Source organism: Herpailurus yagouaroundi, unplaced genomic scaffold, assembly GCF_014898765.1.
Source record: "Herpailurus yagouaroundi ecotype Mexico unplaced genomic scaffold, PumYag 213, whole genome shotgun sequence".
Classification (NCBI taxonomy): Eukaryota; Metazoa; Chordata; class Mammalia; order Carnivora; family Felidae; genus Herpailurus; species Herpailurus yagouaroundi.
The window spans coordinates 12,792,071-12,814,137 of record NW_024412444.1 but is presented as its reverse complement, the minus strand read 5'-3'; the positions used below and the strand labels follow the sequence as shown (position 1 = coordinate 12,814,137).

Here is a 22,067-nt window from a genome sequence, read left to right as displayed (position 1 = left end):
CATAATTTTTTAAGAAGAATAACATGGAGAAAATTCATCAGGCGCTTCTCAGCCCTGCACCCTCACACACTGTCAACCTCCTTATCTGACATACTGGATTTCACTGAGTCCTGAGCCTGTTGTATAAGAACGGACAAAGGTTGCTCTTTGGCTCTAGAACACTTCCTCATTCTCCCTCTCTCCTTTCCACATTCCAAGAGTGGGGAGGACAACTCTTTTCTGTCGCCAATCATAGTGAAGGACCTGTGAGGCTGAATTCAGATCAGCTGGTGGAGATGCGGTTACTAGAGCAAGCTGTAACCTCTCAGACCAAAACAGGCACGCTCCATTTCCTAGTGTGTCTTTATCTTTGGACAAAGGAGAGCAAAGAATTTCCTCTAACGTGACTTCATCGTGCTCCCAAGCTATTGCCCAGGCACCAGCAGATACAAGTCCAGAAAGTTAATTAAAGCATAAAGTAACCCACAACAGCAGCAAAAAGACCAACATGCAGAGCCTGGGCACAACCCAGTGCCATGAGGCAGTGGGGAGACTCTCTTTTTCATCACGGAGGGGTTTTGATTTTCTTTGTTGTTGAGGGATTTGTATAGAAACTACTCTCAAATAATGCAGTTACATCAGAGATCAAGGTGTGCTGAAAGAAGAATGGATGCTGGAGGATCAGCAAGGCCACATGCTGACTCAGGGTGGCCACAGGCATCCGGGCTCCTGGGCTGACACCTTAGTGCTGAACAATGAAGCCTCACACACTGCCAAGAACAAATGCACCGGGCAGCATTCATTACTCTCACACCCTCCCCAGAGCTGCTGTGTGCCTTCCCCTCCCCGCAGGGGCTGTCCCAACTGCCCGGTGCAGAGAAGAAATCAAACTTGTAGACAGATGTCAATTTGTCAATATGGAAAGATGGTCATGTGACACTGAGTAAATAACAACAGTAGTCTTAGCTACCTTTAAAGGCCCAAGGCAGCACCTAAAAGTGATAGAACAAGTACTCAAACTGGTCTGTGTGACTCTAGAGCCAAGGTACTTACCAACCACTTAGGACCAAAGGCTATGCAAAATTGGGAGTTATCCCCATCAAGTATAGGCTTACATGATCATATCTGTAAAGGAAAAGGTACCTAAAAATGGTACTTTCTCTGAATGAGGACTTTAAGAACTTCTTTTTTCCTGATTCTTCATTAAACTTTCTAAGTTTTCTATTATAAACATAAAAACTAAAAATGAGGAAAATGGCTTTAAGAAGCTCAGGTTTTCTGGTAAAAGTGATCTTTGTGATTTTTTATTTCAGAGCCTCATTCTATGTTTCCCTTAGCCATTTGGGCATTTGCCTTTTTATTCTGGGTCTAGCAGGTTTCTCTGAGAAATGATCTTTCAAACTGATTATAACAACCTCTCTTCTACATCTTTCTGAGAGCTCTGTTTGCCCCATTCTGCATATACAGTGACTAAGGAACTAAGGAAATGCTTAGGGACAGGCAGAATCCTGACTACCAATTCAGACATGACCGGAGGGACCTGACTTGTTTGGGCACACAGTGGCCAGGCTGACCCCCAGGCTGTGGAAAGCTCATGAAGGCTGAAAGAAATGGCAGAGCTCCTCCTTCTGCAGATTCAGCATCTCAGTGATTTTTGTCACCATGGGAACAGCCCTGTGAGCTAGCTGGCAAGTGTGGCCTGGTGTTTGAGAGTACTGGATCTGTATGGGACAGATAGGGGCAGCTTAAATCAGGGCCAGGCAAGATGGAAGTTCTCAGTTGTTGTATGCTGTGATTCTGAGCATTTGCATTACATTTGCTAGAAAATAAGGCTAGAGGGAATGGACATTACCATCACAAAGTGTCTGATGGACACATTCACGGGGAAGGTGCCTTTTGGCCACCCAGGTAAAATGGGTTTCATGAGATCATCTGGTAAGCAAGTGGGTCAACGTTTCTCCTGCAGGCAGCATGCTACTCTGGGGAAGGTATATAGGGAAAAGGCCTGAGGACAGAGTTAAGTCCCACCTGGGTGTGTGGCCAACAGCCTCCAGCCAATGGATGGCTCAATGGCCAGCTGGAAGGAATATAGACACTCTGGTTCATATATCTAATGGTGGTCATAAATATGCACCTTGGTTTGGATGTTACCATCTCAGTTTTCCATTTTGTTGGGGCTATGGATATGGTTGAAAAGGGATGGGGCTTGGGTCCCTCACCATGAACTACCAAGAAAATTCTGGTCCAGCTTGTTAACATTGCCTACCAACTGGATGGCTCCCCAAAGTAGGCCTCTGAGAAGTGTCTACTCTGGGTCCCCAAGTCTAGGAATGAGATGTATCAGTCTTCTCAAGTCCACATTTAATATTCCAAGAGAAATCCCTTATGCTTTGTCTGAAAATGCCATTCAGGCCATGTGTTTGAATGCTGACTCTTACTGGGAATTCTGGATCTACATCCAACATTAAATGGTGCCTTGACCTCATTTAGTTATTGTATTCTTGAAAAACGTCTTCCATATTCTTGGTAACATAGATGCTTCTCTGGAACAGAGTGTATACCACATTATGATGTCCCAACTGTAAGACACAACTTATGGGCAGGGTTGTCACAAACAGTGATGTAGTCTCTCTGGCACCTGCTGATTTCTGGACAGTGCTAACTGCCATTGGCACTTCTTTCCCTGCTCTCACCCATGGCTAGATTTCCTGATGTCCACTCAGTTTATTATTTTTCTTTTATCCTTCAGTTTTCCATAGTCCTCCCACCCATCGATATCTGTGTTTCAGATTAATTTTCACCAGATGTGAGCGTCTGGACTCTCCAAGATTTGTTACTTTCCCTCCATGTTCCTAACCTTCTTTGGGCCATTTGTGTGATTTCTCTGACCTCGCTAGTGTTTCCAACACCTCCCAAATTAGTGTCATCTGCAACTTTCCCTCACATGCTCTTCTCTCCCTTTTACAGATCATTAATAAAGAGGTTAAACAAGAGCAGACCAGCACTGTACTCTAGAGCAAATGACAAAGGGGTGGGAGAGGCTGGAACACTCCCGGTGCGCCAGCCCTGGCACAGGAAGGATGTAGTGTAATGCAACAACACTGCACCAGACACCTCTTGCTTCTGGCCCACAGTCATTTATCACCACTGTTTGTTTATGATTTCTCAGCCAGATTTCACGTCCTGAGAGAGTGGTCATATCCAAGCCAACATGCATTGCTTTGCCAGGTAACCTCACAAGTTCCAGAAAAACCCACAAGAACTTATTTACTGCTCTCGATTCTACTTAAAAGCTTCTACCCCAGCCCCCAAGTCCATCATGCTTGAGAGCAGAAAGAGGTGGACTGAGACATAATTACCCTCTTTTTTCTCTTCCAAGTCATCAGCTCATAGTCGTTTGTCAAATATTTGTTGACTTTTCATGTTATACACTCGACTTTTCTTTGAGCTGAGGAAGAAACCTTCCTCTAGAAATATGAACTAATCTAGAGTCTCCAGCAATCAACACTTCCTTTGCTTATACCTGGGTGTCATTAAAATCAAAGGTAATGTAAGAGTATTTTCTAGGGTAAACATGCTTTAAGACCTGCTAGAAAATGTGCAGCTAGCTTGTATAGCTATGATCACAGGAATAGATTTCCCCTTTTGGTTTTCCTTTATTCTGTGTTTTCTCTTATCCCCCAAATCCACCCATCCCACAGTACCAACTACTTTCTTCAGTCAGCTTATAGAGTCTGCTCTTCCAAGCCTATTAGTAATAATAATAGTGATATTCTGATGAGGATTGTGCTCTCACCGTGCACCAGACATGGTCAGGTGTCTTACTTGCCTCATGTCAGGTAATACTAACCACAGCCTGTAAGGTGTGCACAAACTTCCCCAAATGAGGAAATGGAGGGACACAGAGAGAAGGACACTTACCCAAGACCGCTCAGCCAAAGAGTGCTGGAAGAAGGACCCAAACCCAGTACCATCTAAATTCAGAGACCCCATTATGAGCCACCCCAACACATTGCCACCCAATCTCTCATAGATGAGTGGTTCTCCTTTCCTGGGTTACTGACCCCATGAGTATCTGTGGAGGATCACAGATGCTCTCCTTGGAAGATGTGTACATACCCAAAACCAAGTCTGTTAGCCATGTCAAGGACTTGCAGATCCTTGGGGATTCATAAATGTCAGCTTAAAAATCTGTATACTGATCTAAATTCCTCCAGGGTAGGTACTGTATTTTGTTTACTGCCTCAACACCAGTACTGAGATGAAGAAGTATTTTTTTTATTGAATTATTGATTGCCAAGAACTTTGGGCAAGACGTAGAAGCTGTAGCTCTGAACAGCAGCTTTACAGGATATCTTCCAGACTAGCAGAGGAGGAGGGGGAGGATGAAGAGGAGGAAGATGAGGAGAAGGGGAGGAGAGGGAGAAGGAGAAGGAGAAGCAGAAAAAGAAAGTGGGGGAAGAGATAAGGCAAAAGATCATACTTTGCCCAGGAATGAATTCTGCACTGAAAGTAAGCAGAGCCTTTATCATGGTCGTTCTGAAACATCTCAAAACTACTTCTGGTTACATCTTATCTGAACTCCTGAAAACAAGTTATAGAAAGTTTCTTCTACTAGAAATAATACACTCAGAATGTTAAGATGGGAAACCTGTCCTCATGAGCGGGCAAAATCTCACAAAATCTCACAGAATTTCATCTCAGCTAACAGAATTCTTGATGCCTGAGGATCTCAGGGGAGACTACAATCACCAGTGGCATTTCCTCCTATCTGTAGGTTCTTTTCATCCTTCTGCAACCTCAGGAGCTTGATTTTCTGTAGACCACTATGCCTCAAATGTCTCCCTATTATATGACTGCTGAGTTTTCTTTGCTATCTTTGATATTCAAGTTCTTCCTTTTCTTTGAGAGTCAGAGGAGCTACAAACTCTTGAGGGTGGACTTCAGCTATTCTTTAAACTTGACAGTCTGCGTGTCACTGCAATGGGAGGCCAAAGATCCCCATGCTGATATGTAGGCAAATAGAAAAGAGGGAGGTCAAAAGTCTGCTTTTCCTCTGGCCTATCTGACTGGATGCCTAGGGAAAACAGACAGAACAGGACTCCTACTCAGCCCCCGAACCTTCAACAATGGCCTGCCCCAGCTTTGACGCCCAAGGTAGAAATTTGGAGGTGTTCTCAATTTAGTTTTTTGTCTTACCTGTCCATCAAAGTCCTGCTGGCTTCCCTTCCTAGTCTCATCTCCAATTTATCCACTTGTCCCTGCTGGGTATCATCTCTTCCACTGCTCCCCTGGGTCAGCACCATCAAGTTCTCTCATAAATGAGGGAAGAATCCCTACTTCTGCTCTTCCTGCCATGATAGTTCATCCTCTACACCACAGTCAGGCTTGTTCTACAGCATAAATTGAATCATGCCATGTTCCTGCTTAAGATCCTCTAATTTTCTTCTCATGTTTTCATTTTTCTTAGGCTAAAACCCAAACTCTCTACATTGGCCTAAAAAGGGTTTACCTTATCTGGCCCCTTCCCACTTCTTCATATTCATCTCATTGTCTTAATTTTCTATCCTGGGTTACGGTCTTCAAGCTCCTTCAGCCCATAAAACCCTTTCTCACCCTCTGCCATTTGCATGCCTGCCTAGGACCACCTCCCAAATACACATCTTGGCACGGATGCCGCTGACTCTCCTCCTTTCAAGGCTTTGCATAAAACTCACTTCCTTGGAGAGATGCTTGCTGAAATCCTTTCTGAAGTAGATTAACTAAGTAGCTTCCTCTTGTTAATTTCAATATCTTCCCTGGTTTCCATCAAAGCAACAATCAAATGTATAAAGTTTCCATTCACATGTAATTCTTTGTGGTCTGTTTCCCTCAACTATATTGAAAGATCCACGGAGTAGCAGACATATTTACCTTACTTATCATTGTTTTCTTAGCATATAACCAAGAATTTAACCATTTGATGAAAGAATGGATGACTATATGAAAATGACTGAATGGATAAATAAATGAAATAAAATGGCACAAGGAGGAGATGCATCTGATATCCAGCTATAGGAGACAGAGGTTGGTATCCCTGTACAAGAGGTATAAGGAAACCTCTACTTTGCAGAGAAAATGGAACATCAGTTATGAAAACTGAAAACCCAAGGCTCTTTCCACGACTTGTTTTCCAGCTACTGGATTTCTCTTGCCCCAGTACAAGCACAAACCTAGTGTTTAGACCTTTTGTACCAAGAGAAAACAAGAAGGATATAAACTTTCCAGCCATAATAAAATATCTCCTTCCTCATTCTTCCTGATAGGAGCCATGACAGGGAGTTCCACTGGCCTCTGAGCACTGCTTCTACGTGTAAAAAACCCCTGTCTTTGTGTCTAAGTGCTCTATGATTCACACTTGCACTCTGTATTCATACTTGCACCGTAACAGTGTCCATCTGCTGGTGGCACAGAACTACACTTCTTCATTTTGAACAGGATGCACCTACCAGCATCATGGCCCTTTGCCAAAACTTGTTAATGCCCACATCTGTATTTTTATGAATCAGGTCCTAAAAATTTACATATGTTTTCAATCTAAAAAGACTTCTTCCTTTCTCAGTGGTCTAAGAAATAAATGTGATCTTGTGTTCTATGTCTGCTCAATTATGAGAGTTCATAGTAAAAGCTCAAACATTCAAATGTCAAGGCAGATGTGGCACTAGATCTCATAAGGTGCCTAGATTTGGTCCCTTGTTGCCCCACCTCATTGAATGTTCATGAAACAAAGGGCCTCTTGGAGGTCCAAGGAAAGTACTTCCATTCAGTAGAAATGAAGAGTTATTTGCTGACATAAATGATTGCCACATCAAGTGGATTTTCCTGAAGGAAAGTAATGAAGAATTAAGCACCTGCTTTTTCTGTCTTGCAAAGCAAGATAGAAAATGCAGTAAGGGCTCCAGGAGCACATTTTCACAATCAAAAGTAGGGGGCGAGAGGACAATGATTGAACACACATTACAGGGATGCCCATGAGGGCAACAACTTGCTGGAAATGTGACCTATGGAGTCTCTGCAAGAAAATCACAAAATAAGGCAAGCCAAAGATAAATTTTAGGCATAAGAAAAGTAGGAGTGGGGAGGAGCCAGCAGGGAGGGTAGAGAGAAGTTGGAGGCAGAATATAGGAATATATTTTGGATCCAAACTGCACCAGTTACATAATTTGTACAACCCAGTGCAAAATAAAAAATGATTAAGAACGACAGTGACAGCAGAGCGTTAAAGCAAGAGTGGAGTCCTAAGGCTGGGGTTCTGTGGACTATATAGGTCACATGCTGATAAGGCTGGGCTGGAGGATGAGGTTTATAGGGGGAAAGCCTGACTCTAGGGGCTGTCGAAACCCTTTAGAAAAGAAACTTTCTCCAGTTCACTTTGCTCTCAGAAAACACCACCTTTGAATGATCACAGTGAGACAAATAAATCATGCCTGGGCTAGTATCTGGAAGTGGCAAAAAAAGGAGGAGCTGTCAGGGCTGTTATGTTAATTCCAATTTGTTGTAGTATTTGGAGCGGCTTTTCCCAAATTATGATTCATTTCAGCACCAAACACCAGATTCAAGTCAGAAACTTCTGATGCTATTCTGAGCATATTACTGATGGCTAGTAAAATAACTTCTTGTAATATTTCTTTTATAAGGGCCATAAATCAAAATATTCAAAACAGTTAATTTTTAATGTGCCACTATTATCCATCTTTAGTTATAAATTTAATGTCTCCTTAGGCCCCACAGATTGTAATATGACTCAAAACATGCAACGGCTGTTCGAAAATGGAAGGCTCCCCCAGTATCTCATTATTTAAATCCTTAAGATATGGTTTTAAAAGCCTGAGGATATCTGAGCAAACTTGTTTAAAGGAGTCATAAAGAAAGATAAGTAGTTTTCCTCAGAAGTCTATAAAATTTATTATAACATATTAAAGTAGGATTATATATTGACTAATTTTCAGAAGACATTTGTTTTCTGGGGTACATGGTGCTTGGGAAATTCATGAAAGAATAAAGGGGGTAGGGGCTTAACACTGTTGTCTCCATTTGCCTTGAGCAAAGCAAGGTTTTCTATGAGCCTTGTCCCCAGTTCCACCCTGAGGATGACAACTTGGGCCCTATCTTAGGGGATGGCAGGGTGGATGTCATGAATCTTGTGAGAGAGCAATAAAATCTTTACTATTCAGGAGACGACACAAATACAGCCCAGCACCCCAGCACTTATGATGGTAGAAGAAAGAGCTTCATGGAAGAGCCCCAAGTAGGACTTACTCTTTCTTCTCAAGGCCACCCCAAACTCATAGACCCTTCCTTTGCCTACCTGTTCCATGCACGCTGTGGGCAGGTTTCACACGTTTGCTTTTTAACCTTGTAAAACCTTTAATCCTTATTTAATGTTATTGTAGGTCAGTTGACACATGCATTAACTTTTCTGCATAAGTAAATGTGATGTTTCCCTTAAAGTTTTTCCTACATAGGGAGAGAGTCTTTAAGATAGGACCTTAGGGGGGCGCCTGGGTGGCGCAGTTGGTTAAGCGTCCGACTTCAGCCAGGTCACGATCTCGCGGTCCGTGAGTTCGAGCCCTGCGTCGGGCTCTGGGTGGATGGCTCGGAGCCTGGAGCCTGTTTCCGATTCTGTGTCTCCCTCTCTCTCTGCCCCTCCCCCGTTCATGCTCTGTCTCTCTCTGTCCCCAAAATAAATAAACGTTGAAAAAAAAAATTTAAAAAAAGATAGGACCTTAGGAATTTTTCTGGTTTCCCCACCTCTTCACACTGACAAGCTTCCCTCTGGAAACACTCTGTATCTGGAAGAGTTAATTCCAGTGCTGTTTTCCCCTTTACCCAGGAAAGCAGGAAGAGGAGAGATAGATAGTCTGATGTGACCAAGAAACAGATTCTACTGGCAGCAAATGGATCCAGGAGGTGTTACATCTTTATGACGCAGAAAGATGTTGTATTTGAAAATCTGCCACTGTGTATTCCCACACAGCACCAGAGAGAGCCATCTGAATCACCAGTGGGACCTGCAACAGGTTTAACTAAGCAGTGAAACACACCAACAAAACTGTCACTTATGGGCAAAACATAAACAATACCAGTTACTGTTTTGAAATTCGCCCCAAGCACCGCTACCATGTAATATGAAGGCAAGACTTGGGAAAGGGCATATCTGCTAACTTATCCCCCCGAACTGCCTCTCTAATCACAGACATTTGTGACATTTCACATTTGTCCCAGAAAAAGAACCACGTATTGAGTTCTTTTTGACCATACAAAATCACCATGGCACACAATTGACCACATTCCTTGTTCTGAACAAAATGTCATATACAGTATCATCAGTTCAACAGCATATTCTATGGAACCATAGATATTCAACTCTGGGGAGTTAATGACTTGTTAAACAACCTGCAGTATCCTGCAGAGGTGTGATTCGTGGCAGCAAGGCTCTAGGATTCAATGTTCCATTTATAACCATGTGGCAATTACATGTGCCACTGTTCAATTATAATGCAGATAATACAGAAATAAAAGGTAGGTTGTTAATGGCTAAAAATCATCCTTTAAAAGAGCAGACCCTCTGAAAAAAAATGCAATGTGCAAAATTTATAATTTACAAGTTCCATAGAAGCACAATTGTAAAAAAAAAAAAAAAAAGCAACAGATATAAGGCCACTAACCTGCCAATACTGAGATTTCTATTCTAATTCATTTAAAGAGATACAGTTACCCATTCACCATCACTATGCCTTGATCCTTGTGTTTTCTTCAAAACTGCCATAGAAGAGATAGTACAATCCATCAAATGGGCTTCTTAGAGATGACAGTTTCAGCTCCATGAAGGTATACAGTTTTATTTTCCTTGCCAAACATGTGACAGAACCAGGACATGAGAGTCACAACACCACACTGGTATATCTGGTAAAAGCAAGCAGTTGGCTGAAAACCGCTACTGGAGAATAGTGACAATTTCTGAGTCCACAATCATGCCTTAAAAAGTGTGTATAAATCCTAGTGAGGGCATAGTTTATGTCTTAAATAACACAGAAACATTTGAATCGTGCTCAACCCGGCCCCAACACGGCAGAGCAATAATGTGGTTGTGGGGAGGGGTAGTAGGAAGGAGGGGTCTCTTGGGGGTGATCACAGAACACAGAAGCAGGGCACAGTCACAAACATCAGCGAACACAATTGAACACACATACAATACAACACCAGAATGCAATTTTTAAAAGAAAAATGATATAAAAGATGGTTTCTCACCCCTCAAAACAAAACTGGAACTTTGGTTTACAGGCCCGGCTATGCCCATATGCCCTCCTCGTCATCCTGTGGCCGGCCCGGGAAGGGAGGTGCACGGAGAGGAGGGGAGCACCGGAATGAAAGAAGAGAAGGTTAGTTACACCGTGATGCACTGGAAAGGCACACTGATCTTCACTTTGTTTTTTAATCTTAAAGAGTGAGTAAAAAAAAAAATCTATAGTAACTTAAGTTCCACATCACTGACTTGTCAAATACATAACTCAGTTTTGTATCTATGGCAACCCCCACACAAAACATTCCACCCACCCAGCTCTGACTCTGTGTCAAGATTGGATTAGAAGATTAAAATTAGTCTACATTAGCAGATGATTATATTTTTGGAAAGCATGCAATCTGAATTGCATATGCCTAAGGAGTAGATTAAACCTTTTAAGTAAGCAGAGAAGTAATTATAGTAATCAAATACCCTTAATTTCTCTTAAGCTTAGAGTATCAATAAAGGCTGAAGAAGAATTAAAAAAAAAAAACAACTCCATCTCCTTGGGTGGAACAAACTTTTGTAGCATGCAATAATTCACGTTGGTTATTTCACAAAGGCTCAAACATGCTGTGATCTTCTTGATTTGTCAGGTTCTGTTTGCTCTCAGCATAAAAGAGGATGTACACGCCATGGAATGATTATACATTTGCATGGAATGATTATACATTTGCAATCAAATAAGTTTCAAAGAGAAGAGAGTAAACTTTCAATTCAGTAGAATGCTTGTAGAAAGAGAGTTTTGTTTAACTTAAGAATTGTGCTCAACTATGGATAAACTGAAACTTATTTGGTCTGAATTCTTGTTGTTGAAAATGTTTCCAGAATGGCTCTGGCCACTTTCCTCACTTAGTGAAGTGGCCAATAGGCAGAAAAATTGAACCTTTGGAGACAGAAGTAAATCTACCATTCCAAGGTATGTTTTGAACAAGAATTCTCACTTTTTACTGCAGGACTGAAACAAAGTGTAGAAGACTGAGTGGTTCATATCTTGGTCTCACACATAATTTGGGAGCTGTGTCCTTTAATAAATCCCCAATGAAATCAGGTTTTGCCATGATTTGCTTCTTTGTTTTGAAAACTAGGAACAGGAAAAAAAATAACTTGGATCATTTTCTCACCATTTGGACTCTTATTGCATAAGTTGTTGTAATATTTGTTTGAATCATATAAAAATGCCAATATTTCACCATTTTTGACCTAGAAAAACAGCAATATAGTTCAGTCTAATCTTGCCAACAGGCTAAGGTGATTTTCATCAACTCAAACATTCAGATCTGTGGCCTTTGAAGTGAGTTTTCATATAATTTGTTTTCTTTGTATTTCTATGTATTTTATTTTATGCATTTAAAAATATTCTGAGAAGAGGGCCAGGGTTTACCAGATTCCCAAGGGGATCTATGTCCCATAAAGGGTTAACAATCCCTGACTGATTTGAGTCTATCAAGTGATTTGCACAGACTCTGAATTGGACAACTCAGTGTGAACTTGCACTGACAGTTTAGATAGGGATATTCTGGCAAAAAAAAGTAAGGTACAACTGATCATTATAGCTGGGTCTTCTCTTGTAAAATTTATCTGTGCTTATTAATCACTAGACAATCTAGCAATTGCTCCTGGCAATAAACTTCTCTTTTCCCTACATAACTTGAGAAATACTATTTTTAGGGTTCCGGTAGAAAAGCAAAGTTGATGTCCCTTTTTATGCTAATGAAGAAGGAAAGTCAAGTCAAGGGACCCCCAGGCGTCCACAAATGGGTTTCAAGGGGTCTAGCCACTCCTTGAAATTCAAAGAAGAATGTTGTGGGTATGTGTGTAAGTATATTTCTCTGGATGGAAGCCCTAGCATTCATTATAACATTTTTGAGCCCCAAAGTCACTGCCATAGGGAAACTCTAGGCACAGAGCGATGCTATGATTTGTCAGTCACAAAACAAAATAGGAGGTTTCCCTAAAATGCAGCCCACAGCCCCTGTTGACCGCTTAGTCTAAATGACTGTAAAATCACTTTCCTTGCAGGGAAGTTTATTTCATTTTGCATTTAAAACCCCAAACATGTATACATTTAGTTTGTTTCAAATCCATTCATGGAGGGTTTTACATTTTAAAGAAGAAAGAAAAAAGGAAAGCCACTGCCACCAAAATCTACCACTATTTTCTTAACAGTGAAATGTGGTCTAATGCAAATCACTTTTAGCAAATTAAATATATTAAAAAGTGGTAATTAATTATGATTGAAACAGACAGGAGTTGTAGGTTGAAAATATACACTGCCAATATCACTACTGTGCCTCGTCCACCATAGGAATAAAAAGGAGCTCCCAGATGTCCAGGGTTATTAAAAACCAGATGTTGAGATCGACGTCTTGTATGCTGGTGAATAAAGTAAAGAAATATGACAGTCCAATATAAACTTTGCTAACATTTAACATGGCATAAATGTGGATAAATTCCTTTAGTGAACTCAGAATATTATGCATTTTTTCCAGTTTTTTTTGTTTTTAAAGTTGAAAGTTTTTAACTGAAAATAGAAGGGGAGGTGGTGGCCATTTCTGGTCTCTCTAATCTTCAAAGCTTAAACATGAATTGACCCTAATCACCAAGTGATCTGGGTCAGAGTGAGTGTCCACTTGGGGAATAAAAAACAAAAATGCAGGAGCTAATCAGAGGGGGAGCTCCAAGTATTTCCAAACGTTCACAGCTGTCTGACTCCTGCACTGCCTACATCTTTGTATGCAAATATTAATTTGTTCAGCAACCTTACTGCACAGAAATGTAAATTTGGGAGCCAAAAAATAAGAAACAGATAAATGTCACTTGAACCCTAACTTCATGCCAAGTTATTTAGAAATTCTTGGGACTTTCAAAATGCATCTATCAGGTCTGGGAGAGTCTGTTTCTTTGTTTCTCTGTTTCCAAATCTACTTCGCATTGGCTTTTCTGGATGTCGCCTGGTGTTTGCTCCCTCGCGTGTCCTTCTTGAGTGATTGCTATGCCAGGAGCTGCCAAAATATCTGGATGGGAAGAAAGCCTCTATTCCACCAGTCCTCTGTGTACTTTTTTCCACAGCATCTGGGGATGGGAATATCCAAGGTGGGCTACAGACCAGAGCACAGTGACCATAAAACACAGCAAATTTGGAAGAGCTGGGAGGCTTAGCTATCAAATAACCTCAGGATGAATCTATAGCTCCAGAGATTATATGGGGTCTCGATGGAAATCCTGCAGTACCAGATGCTGGGCCCTAATGGGATTCTCTAAATACTAAGATAAAACAAAATTCCTCACTGGATGGGCCGCTCACAGGGCTATGTTGATGACAAGATCTAAGGACAAAGGAACGAGCCATCATTGACAAGACAGGTGACTTCCTTTTGCTGGGGGGGGGAGGCATTTGTTAGCCCCAACAAAGAAGCTCTGGGAAGGAACTCTATAATATGACATGATAAATGGCCCAGTGTAAACTTTTAGTTGGTCTCTATTTTCAAGTATTGGCTACAACCAGCAGGCAAGCCCTAGCTTATCACTGAATAGTTTTTCAAAAACACCTGCAATTAGAATTAGCAGTTAGCTTTTTTTCTTGAAATTGGAGGACTAGGTCCCTAAAGGGGACCTTACTGTCACACCTGTCCTAACTGAAAATGAGAGTAAAATTATGGAAGCATCACTTTTAAATCAGCCCACTGCCTCTGTGAGAATTCAGCTAGCTGTCTCTGCCAGAAAGTTCACCTTGGCTCTCTTGAGGGAAGGGATGCAAAGAGATTGTCCTGATTCTAACAGGGTCTGGTGTATACAGTCACCAGACCTATCCCTACCCTACTTCAGTACATGCCTTCTCTGAACTTTCTGGAAACATCAAGCCCAAGGATTCTGCAAACTTTGGCTGCACAAGTCCTGGAAGCAGGACTAGAGTATGGGATTTATGATGTGCCCTGTGTCTGGGTTCAACCAAAGCAACTCTTCTTGGCATTTCCAACTATGGGCTTGGCCAGAGCCAGGGAAGACAAACACATGTGTAAAGGAAACCTATGGGTATGAATCTGGAAAACAGGGACACCTAGCCTTGTCAGAGCACTAGTAAGTTTACTCACAGGGTCAAGTCTATATCTTCTCTCTGGAGACCTTCCATCCATGCCTCTCACCTTCCCTGCCTATGGGTGGATGTCTCTATTCAGGTGATGAGGTCAGGAATGCCTGTAAACTCTTACATGATCTGTATTTGTTATAGCCTGTATCTGTTACCTTTGCAGACCCCAAAGAAGAAGAGAGTCCTATCTAGGTTCAGATACCTTCTTTGTGCCCTGTTACAATATAAATGTTAGCTTATTTCCGACCTGGACTAGAAATGAGCCCGCAGGTATTAGCACCTGTGCAAGGTTTGAGCAAGGCCGCTTTCTGTGTTTCTTCACTGAGTCTCCCCACAGCCCCATGACACAGGCTTGGGGAGGCTTCGTGCAGATATGGAAAGGAAGTCTCAGGAAAAAAGATCAGGTAGCTCACCACAGGACACCTGGCTAGGAGCTATGGAGCCAGGGTCAAATTCCAGTCTGTCTGACCACAAAGGTATACCCTTCTGACATGTGAACTCTGAAGCCACAGAAAGAAGAGCTCATGTTGACCCCAAAGCCATTTGTTGGTTCTGCTTTTCTCAGCCCTGAAGTACTTTGGACTTTGTACTGCCCTCTTTGCGAGCTATTGAAGGTCCTGGTTGGAGTGGGATGGCACAACTTAGATATGGTCTCTCTGGTTCTTCAAAGAAAGAGATCCTCACATGCACACAGTACCTGTCCCTTAAATGGGCTTATATCAGCAGCACCCCAACAAATTTCAAGGTCCCTAAGGGGAAAAGGAGAGCCTTCACTCACTTCATATGGCCTCACAATGTCTCAGATGTGGGAATTTAACAAATTATTTCCAAATGAGTAAGTATATAGGATCAGTTTCTTTCTTTTCTGAATGACTCAACTCCTCTGAGACAGAAGGCTGCCTAGATTCCAGAGTTCCTTAGAGTTGCCAAGATTGTGTTTACTTGTTTCTCCCAAGAATGGCTCCTTCCTCCTTTGCACTACACCAGCCACTTTCCTGGTTTATTCTTCCAACCCCAGTTGGTGAAAGCTGACTGTCACTGGCTGAGCAGGAACTTGACAGGAGAGGTTAGTACTTTAAAAGACACACCAGGGTATTCCTCAAGGGAGAGGCAGAGACTAGAAGCCTGTGCTGTCTGGGGTGGTTCTTCTCAGCAAGTTCAACTCACAGGGATACCCTGAGGAGGGCAACCATCTGAGTCCTTTGCTAAGCCATCAAAAAACATTACAGAATTTGGCGAGGGGAAGTGGTTGGCTTTCTCCTTCACTTCTAATGAAGTATCTTCAGGCATTTTCTTGATTTGGCGGCAGGGGGGGAGGCTTCATTGTGGGGCAATCTGAAGAAACTAGTTTTCTATTTCCTTCAAGCAAAAGTAATTCTGACAAATCAGTCTTTTGTACATGGCACCAGATCTCTCAGCTGAAAGATGCAAGATACCCAGCTGTAGATGGAAATACTGGAAGGCTCTACGTTGGCCAACAATATTGTTTCAGAGCCCAAAGTCAACATCTGTTAAAAGCTGAGCCACTGCCAGATAGTCATAAAAAAGGGGTGAGGGTGGAGACAGGCTTTATATTTGCTCCCTCGTCCATCAGTCATTAACACTTGGCTTTGTTAAATACAGTGAAAACTGTGTTTTTAACACGATTCTGGTTCTGCTATTTTCTGGCTAGTGGGCAACCAAATCCCCTAGTTTCTTGACTTGTCATTTCTTCAGCTGCCTCAAAAAGAAAATGGGGTCATATCCTGACCCTGACACTTCACAGGGTGCCGAATGAATTAAATTGGAGAATGTAAATTAAACCACTTTGTAGATGTTACAAATATATACGAATATAACTAGGCACACCATCCCTGTTGTTAGCATCTGATAAGTTTACTAATGTTGCAACAAATTTTGGCACTGCACTAAGGCCAAAGGCCAAAGGGTATGTGTGAAAAGGACCTGATAGTGTATAAAACCATCCATACACATTTTAGCATCTCAGGGGGTGTTCACAGCTGGAGGCTAATCAGATCATTCATTCATATAGGGATGCTGAAACAATTTTTAAAGTGCTATTGTTGTATAAGTAAGGTAGTTTTCAGAATGTGTGCGTGTGCCCTATAAGTTTAAAAGATGTTTCCAATTCTCCTTCCTCTGCTGTTCCCTTATCTTCAGGGTGCTGCAAGTGCCTGGTGTGTGTAAGTCAAACGTGATCCTTACGACATCAGTTCAAGAAAAAAAGAGAAGCAATGGTGTTTAGCAACAGAAAATGGATTTCCCGGCTTCCAGACATTTCAAGGTTGGCCACCTCCTTTCAATGGGGGAGCCTGAGGGCTGCCTCTTAGACAAATGTGACTGGATTAAAGCAGCAAGTTGAAAAGGAATCAACCCTCCAATGTTGCCAAGATGAGTTACATCTACAAGCTGGGGAGTGGAGGCTGTGTCTGAAAACCCCTGTTGACTCAAAGGATACTGCAACAAATCTTTTAATGAAACCCTAATACTGCAAACAAGATTTAAAACTAAGAGGAATCAGTAAAAGGGGGGATGAAAACTTTACCCCAAATAGAGTAAGACTGAAATCTTCCACAGGCTCAAATCTTCTGTAAGGAAAAATCCTTTTCTAACAGGAGGATCCTGCCGTATTAAGCAGCTCTGCCTTTTTCCCAGGCGTGAAGACGCTGCCTGGCAAGGTTTACCAAATCGTGCCCTCATGTGCTTACATGTCAGGAATTAACATCACACCCAGATTAAAGAGCATTGGTGACAACCTGCTCATCTGCAAAGCTAGCTTCCCAGGGGCTGTCACCCTGCCTCCCTTGCTCTCCTGTGGCTTGTGATGGTTGGGTGAGCTCACAACTGCTGGAGGAGGAAGGAGCCGTTAAATGCTCTCCCAGCAATGGTGCAGAGGTTTGTCCTCATGTCCCTTTTTACCTGTGGCCTCACAGAGACCCTGGCAGGGTCATTCTAGAGCTTCTGCTCTTAAAAACAAGCAAACACATAAGCCGCCACCTTTATGTCCCAATGGCGAGAAACCACACATTCCTCCTGACTTGTGTTTCAGTAGCTTTGGGGATTTTTCATTGTCTTTGAGGGATAAAGAAAAAAGTGACATCTGAGCCATCTTTCTATTTCATCTACTTGAAAAAACCTGTTGGGTTTTAAACAGCATCTTCCAATCCACTGGTGATAAAAGGAGTACCAGCAAAGAGGCAAATAATCACAAGAAAAAAAAGAATTTGTGAAAAAAATATGTGTGGTGGTGGATGTTGACTAAACTTACTGTGCTAATCACTTCACAATACATACCTATATCAAATCATTATGTTATACGCCCCAAATATAATGTTAAATGTGTTATACCTCAGTTTTTAATTTCTAAAAAGAAAAGAGACAAGTGGCTCACAAAATTTATTTCAAAATGCATCCCAGGGTATCTTTGGCTCTGTGACGGGACCAGCCCAAGAGTGGGAATGGCTGAAATCTCTGAACCCTTCTCCCAACCAATAAACATCAGCCCAACAAGAGTCTTCTTCATAGGGTTTTGAATTTGAAGGCTTCATCCCTAGATGAAACCAAAACCCAACACTTTGTCCAAGAAGTGGGCCATGAAATTAGGTCTGCAAAGTAAAAAACCTGATTGTTTCTTATTCAGACTGGCTTCAGGTATACTAACTTGAATGGGAAACCAATAATAAAAACCTAAGATATGTAACTTTTCTTATTAGGTTACTGTCATGGGGAACTCAAAATTTCTACTTTTCTCCATTGTTCTGTAACTATACTTTGGTAAGCTCTGATACATGGTAGTTAATTTTTCTTCTATGTAGGAAACATGAAAACCTATTTACATACACGTATATATGTATATATAATGTAGATTCAAACATGTACTCAGGGGAAGTTAGGGAGAGAAATTTCTAGTTAAACATGATCTTGAGAAATTCTTCCATATGTGGAAAAGTCCTCAGTTCGTCTGACATATAGCGATACATACATATATACACACAGGACACTATGTATACATTTATCCCACATTCATTTAACCTCAAAACATAAAATAAATTCTTTTTTTCCTCCCTAAGCAAAAGCTAGGAATAACAACTCTATATACAGAATCCAACTTCGGAGGGCAACAGAGTAAATTAAACCCCTTGTCTGTTTGTTAGAATTCAAAGGGCTGCACTTTGGCTAATCTGTTGGTGAAAGTACAAGGCAAAAGCAGGGGCATCAATCACAAACCCCATCCACCATTTCCCAGAGAGGGGCTGTGGGCAAGGGGGGAATCCAAGGGCCTTGCGTTGGCTTTCTGAGAAGTAATAGGGCCTGGGGAGGGGCTGCCGTGACAGCTTCATTCTCCCGGTGGACAATGAGACTCCACCAACTCCTTATTGACCAAACGTGAAATGCAGGCCTCTGGGACGAGGAGGCACTGGAGGAGGGGGAGAGCAGAGGGCTTTTACCACACATGTCTAGGGCTAAGAAATACCTGGGATTTAGAAGTGTTGTCACTGGCCTCTGGCCACTACCCTCAATGAGGACCTAATTGTAGGGATGGTTAGCAATTCCTACATGAAGGCTCTGCAGGACACTGACTAATTCTATCTGAGAGCAGGTACCCAAGGCTCAGGTGTGTGCAGCATGGACACAGGTGGGAGGACAGGAGGGCAAGAATGCTGTTTTTATTTTGAGCTAACTCTACCTTATGGCTTTTTTGTCTGTAAGAAGAGGGAAGAGGGGAGATGTTTGGAGACAAGAAATCTCAAAATCAAGGTAGCAAGGGTTATAGCCTCTGTGAAGCAGAGTACAGGTGCGGTCAACATGGGTGGGACCACTAAGATCATTTCATTACATCCTAAAATATAATCTGTATATCTGTCCCATATATACAGCTTGAAAAGAAGGCCACACCTAGTTCTGGGTTCTTTAGTGACCAAGTTATTTGATAGCTTATGAGAAAATGACAAGTGTCTAAAGTAAAATTCTATGAGAATTTTCAGCAGAAAATTGAAGTGGACATTCAGTGTTCTGAATTATGTCCAGTCGTACGAACTCAAGTCTTGGCTGAGAGCTAACATGTACCAGGACCACACAGTATCCAGGGGCAACAGAGAAAGAACCACAGTCCACTATTTACATTTGCAGACAAATTTTGGAAATTGCTAAGTGGAGTGAGCAATATTTAGGACTAAGGCAACCAATTTTCAGGGAAGAGATTAACAGAGTGGATACCCTAAAGTTAAGGATGCAAAATGGAAAAACCAGCTTCTGCCACAGTAAGATCACTATCTTAAAGTGTGCCCAGAGTCCTGGCAGATCTGGTAGCAGCCCCTGGCCCACTGAAGCATCCTATGCTTTGCTCTGGAAACCAGAGCCTTGCCCCTGCCTTGCCCCAGGTCCTTGCATGTGCAGAGATCCATAAGTGAGTAAGCAAGGGAATGTGGGTCCTGGCAGTGCCCTGCTAAGGGCCCTCTGTAACCCAGAACAATTCCCCTCCCTCTCTGTACCATGCTCTCCACTGCTTGAGGGTCTCACTGTGGTAATTCCGTGGCAGCAGGAGAGTTGTAGAAAGCTAGGGTAATTCCCTGGCACAGGGACAGCAAGAATAAAGAGTAAAGGGGAACAGGTGAAAGGGGAGGAAATGAAAAGATAAAGGCACATAACAGAAGAATGGAAATAAAGACAATGGGGGCCGGGGGGAATGGAAACAGAGCTGATGAAATGACATTTTATTTCAAGTTTGGAAATTAAATTTAAAAAGGATAAAATTTACCGTAATTCAGTGGGAAAAAGGAACAAGAGCACGTTTGTACTCTAGAAAAAGCTGATGTTATAGGCATGCAACCGTATTTAATATACGTGGTTGCATAAATACACCCATACTGACAGCCAAAGAGGTTTGCCACCAATGTACAGCAGTCAGAGACTCAGGACCTCATTGTAGGCCTGCTGATTGTCAGGTGTGTGACTCTAAATAATTAACAACATCCCTGAGCTCCAGCTTCTTTACATGTACAATGGGGATACTTTCATCTGCACTTCCCATTTTCCAAAGGTACCAAGGGAATAATTCCTTCAACAGACATTTATTGAGTGCCTACTATGGGCCAGGCAGGTGTGAATATGCTTTGCAATACATAACAAAGAGTATGAATGGAACGTGCAATTCAACCACATTTTTCCATAATAATTTAAGAAGTATTATGTTTCCATGCTCTTGAACTCTGTAGCTTTCCTTTTAGAAGTAGGATTTCCATAAGTAAAATGTGAAATTTAAATTTTAAATTGGTCTTCAAAGTAGTCAAAAGTCCTTGAGCTTCCCAACTCCTGTGTGTAAGGGAGAGAGAAGAAAGGCAAGTTCTGGGCTTGGAAAGTGGCCATATATTCTGAGGTTTCCAGACCAGAAATGTTTAAGATTTTACTGTTTAGGCTCCTACAAATGAGAATCAGAGTGAGACTCTTTAACAAATGGAAGCATATTTTGCACACACAAAAAAATAGTGTGATCTAGGACCTTAAAGATCCAATGCCCAACCTAAGAGCCAGGCACAGGAATGTGAGTTCTGGATGCCAAAGGGCAGCCTGAACAAGGCCTGGCATTTTGAGGTGGCTGGAGTGTGGAGTTCACTCTGATGATTTTCTGCATACCTGGAAGCCACTAGAAGGAGATTAATAAAATATGATTTTTTTGTAGCACAATAAAAATCATACAATGTTTAGAAAAGTAGTAAAAAGACTTGACATAATTGACATGGCAAAGAAAGACAGTACTTATAGAAAATAACAGATACGGATGACAGGTACATAGGGCATTTAGGAGAAGTTGAGTTTCCACTTAGCTTTTCTAAAATCAGTCTTGGTAACCCCACTAAAAATAAAATCACAAATGTGGTTCCAGTCTGTCCCATTTATTCTTTGGTCCTTGTTGTTTCTCAAAGCTTATCAGTAGCTTATTGTACCCCCTCGTGCCCACTTCTTGGTTTGAAAAACTTCCTAAGGCATTATTACTGAAAAGTGTCTGAATGATCTACTTGGATACTTTCAGTGGCTATGGCCATCATGGGGACAGGCCACCAGTTAGCACCTACTCCTTTCTTGGGTAGGGGTCTAGGCTATTTATTGCACTGGTACACCCTACTGACTTATGTGATCTCCAAATTGTCCCTTCCCCTCATAACACTCATTTTCAATTCCTGAAGGGCTGTGTATTTATGATTATCCTTGTTTTCCTGGATCCTCACCCTTATAATGATTCCTTTAGTTCAGATCTACTGGGTTATTGGTGGGATAACTCATTCTCAGACATTATAGTCTTTATAAAGGTATCCCAAGAAATGAATGAAAGAGGCACTCGCATTTTCTGGTATGCAGAGCACAGCAGAAATTGCCTCAAAACTCCACCTTCTGATGAAAAACCCTGCTGGAAACTGGATCACTTATGTTTTAAACCGGGTAGTCTGTTTCTTCACCTGATACTCTGAGAACAGTATTTTTCAGAGCACAGATGTTACTAGAAAAGAAAAGAAAAAAAATTCTATGATCAAATAAGTCTGGGAAATGCTGGATTAAATAAAATTGGAGAGCTTTCTTTCTTATATGACTTTGTAGATCCTTTGATCTGCTAATTGCACCAAGACTCTCTAAAATTGAGTTATAATATGCAGCATTTTCCCAAAATTCTTTGCTCAC

General features: G+C 41.7%; 1 protein-coding gene across 17 annotated transcripts in view; it reads right to left on the bottom strand.

The window, feature by feature from the left end:
- Positions 1 to 22,067, bottom strand: part of ERC2 (ELKS/RAB6-interacting/CAST family member 2) — a 939,781-nt gene that overhangs the window by 159,974 nt on the left and 757,740 nt on the right. For 3 of the 17 annotated variants that reach the window (XR_005784479.1, XM_040454755.1, XM_040454756.1), the window contains exon 20: positions 10,270 to 10,335. The exons of the other annotated variants lie outside the window; for them this stretch is intronic. Coding sequence is in view for 2 of the 3 variants with exons in the window: in XM_040454755.1 (XP_040310689.1) it covers positions 10,309 to 10,335 (27 nt within the window). In the remaining variant the exon portion in view is untranslated. The remainder of the gene's footprint in view (positions 1 to 10,269; positions 10,336 to 22,067) is intronic. 17 annotated transcript variants of the gene reach the window in all.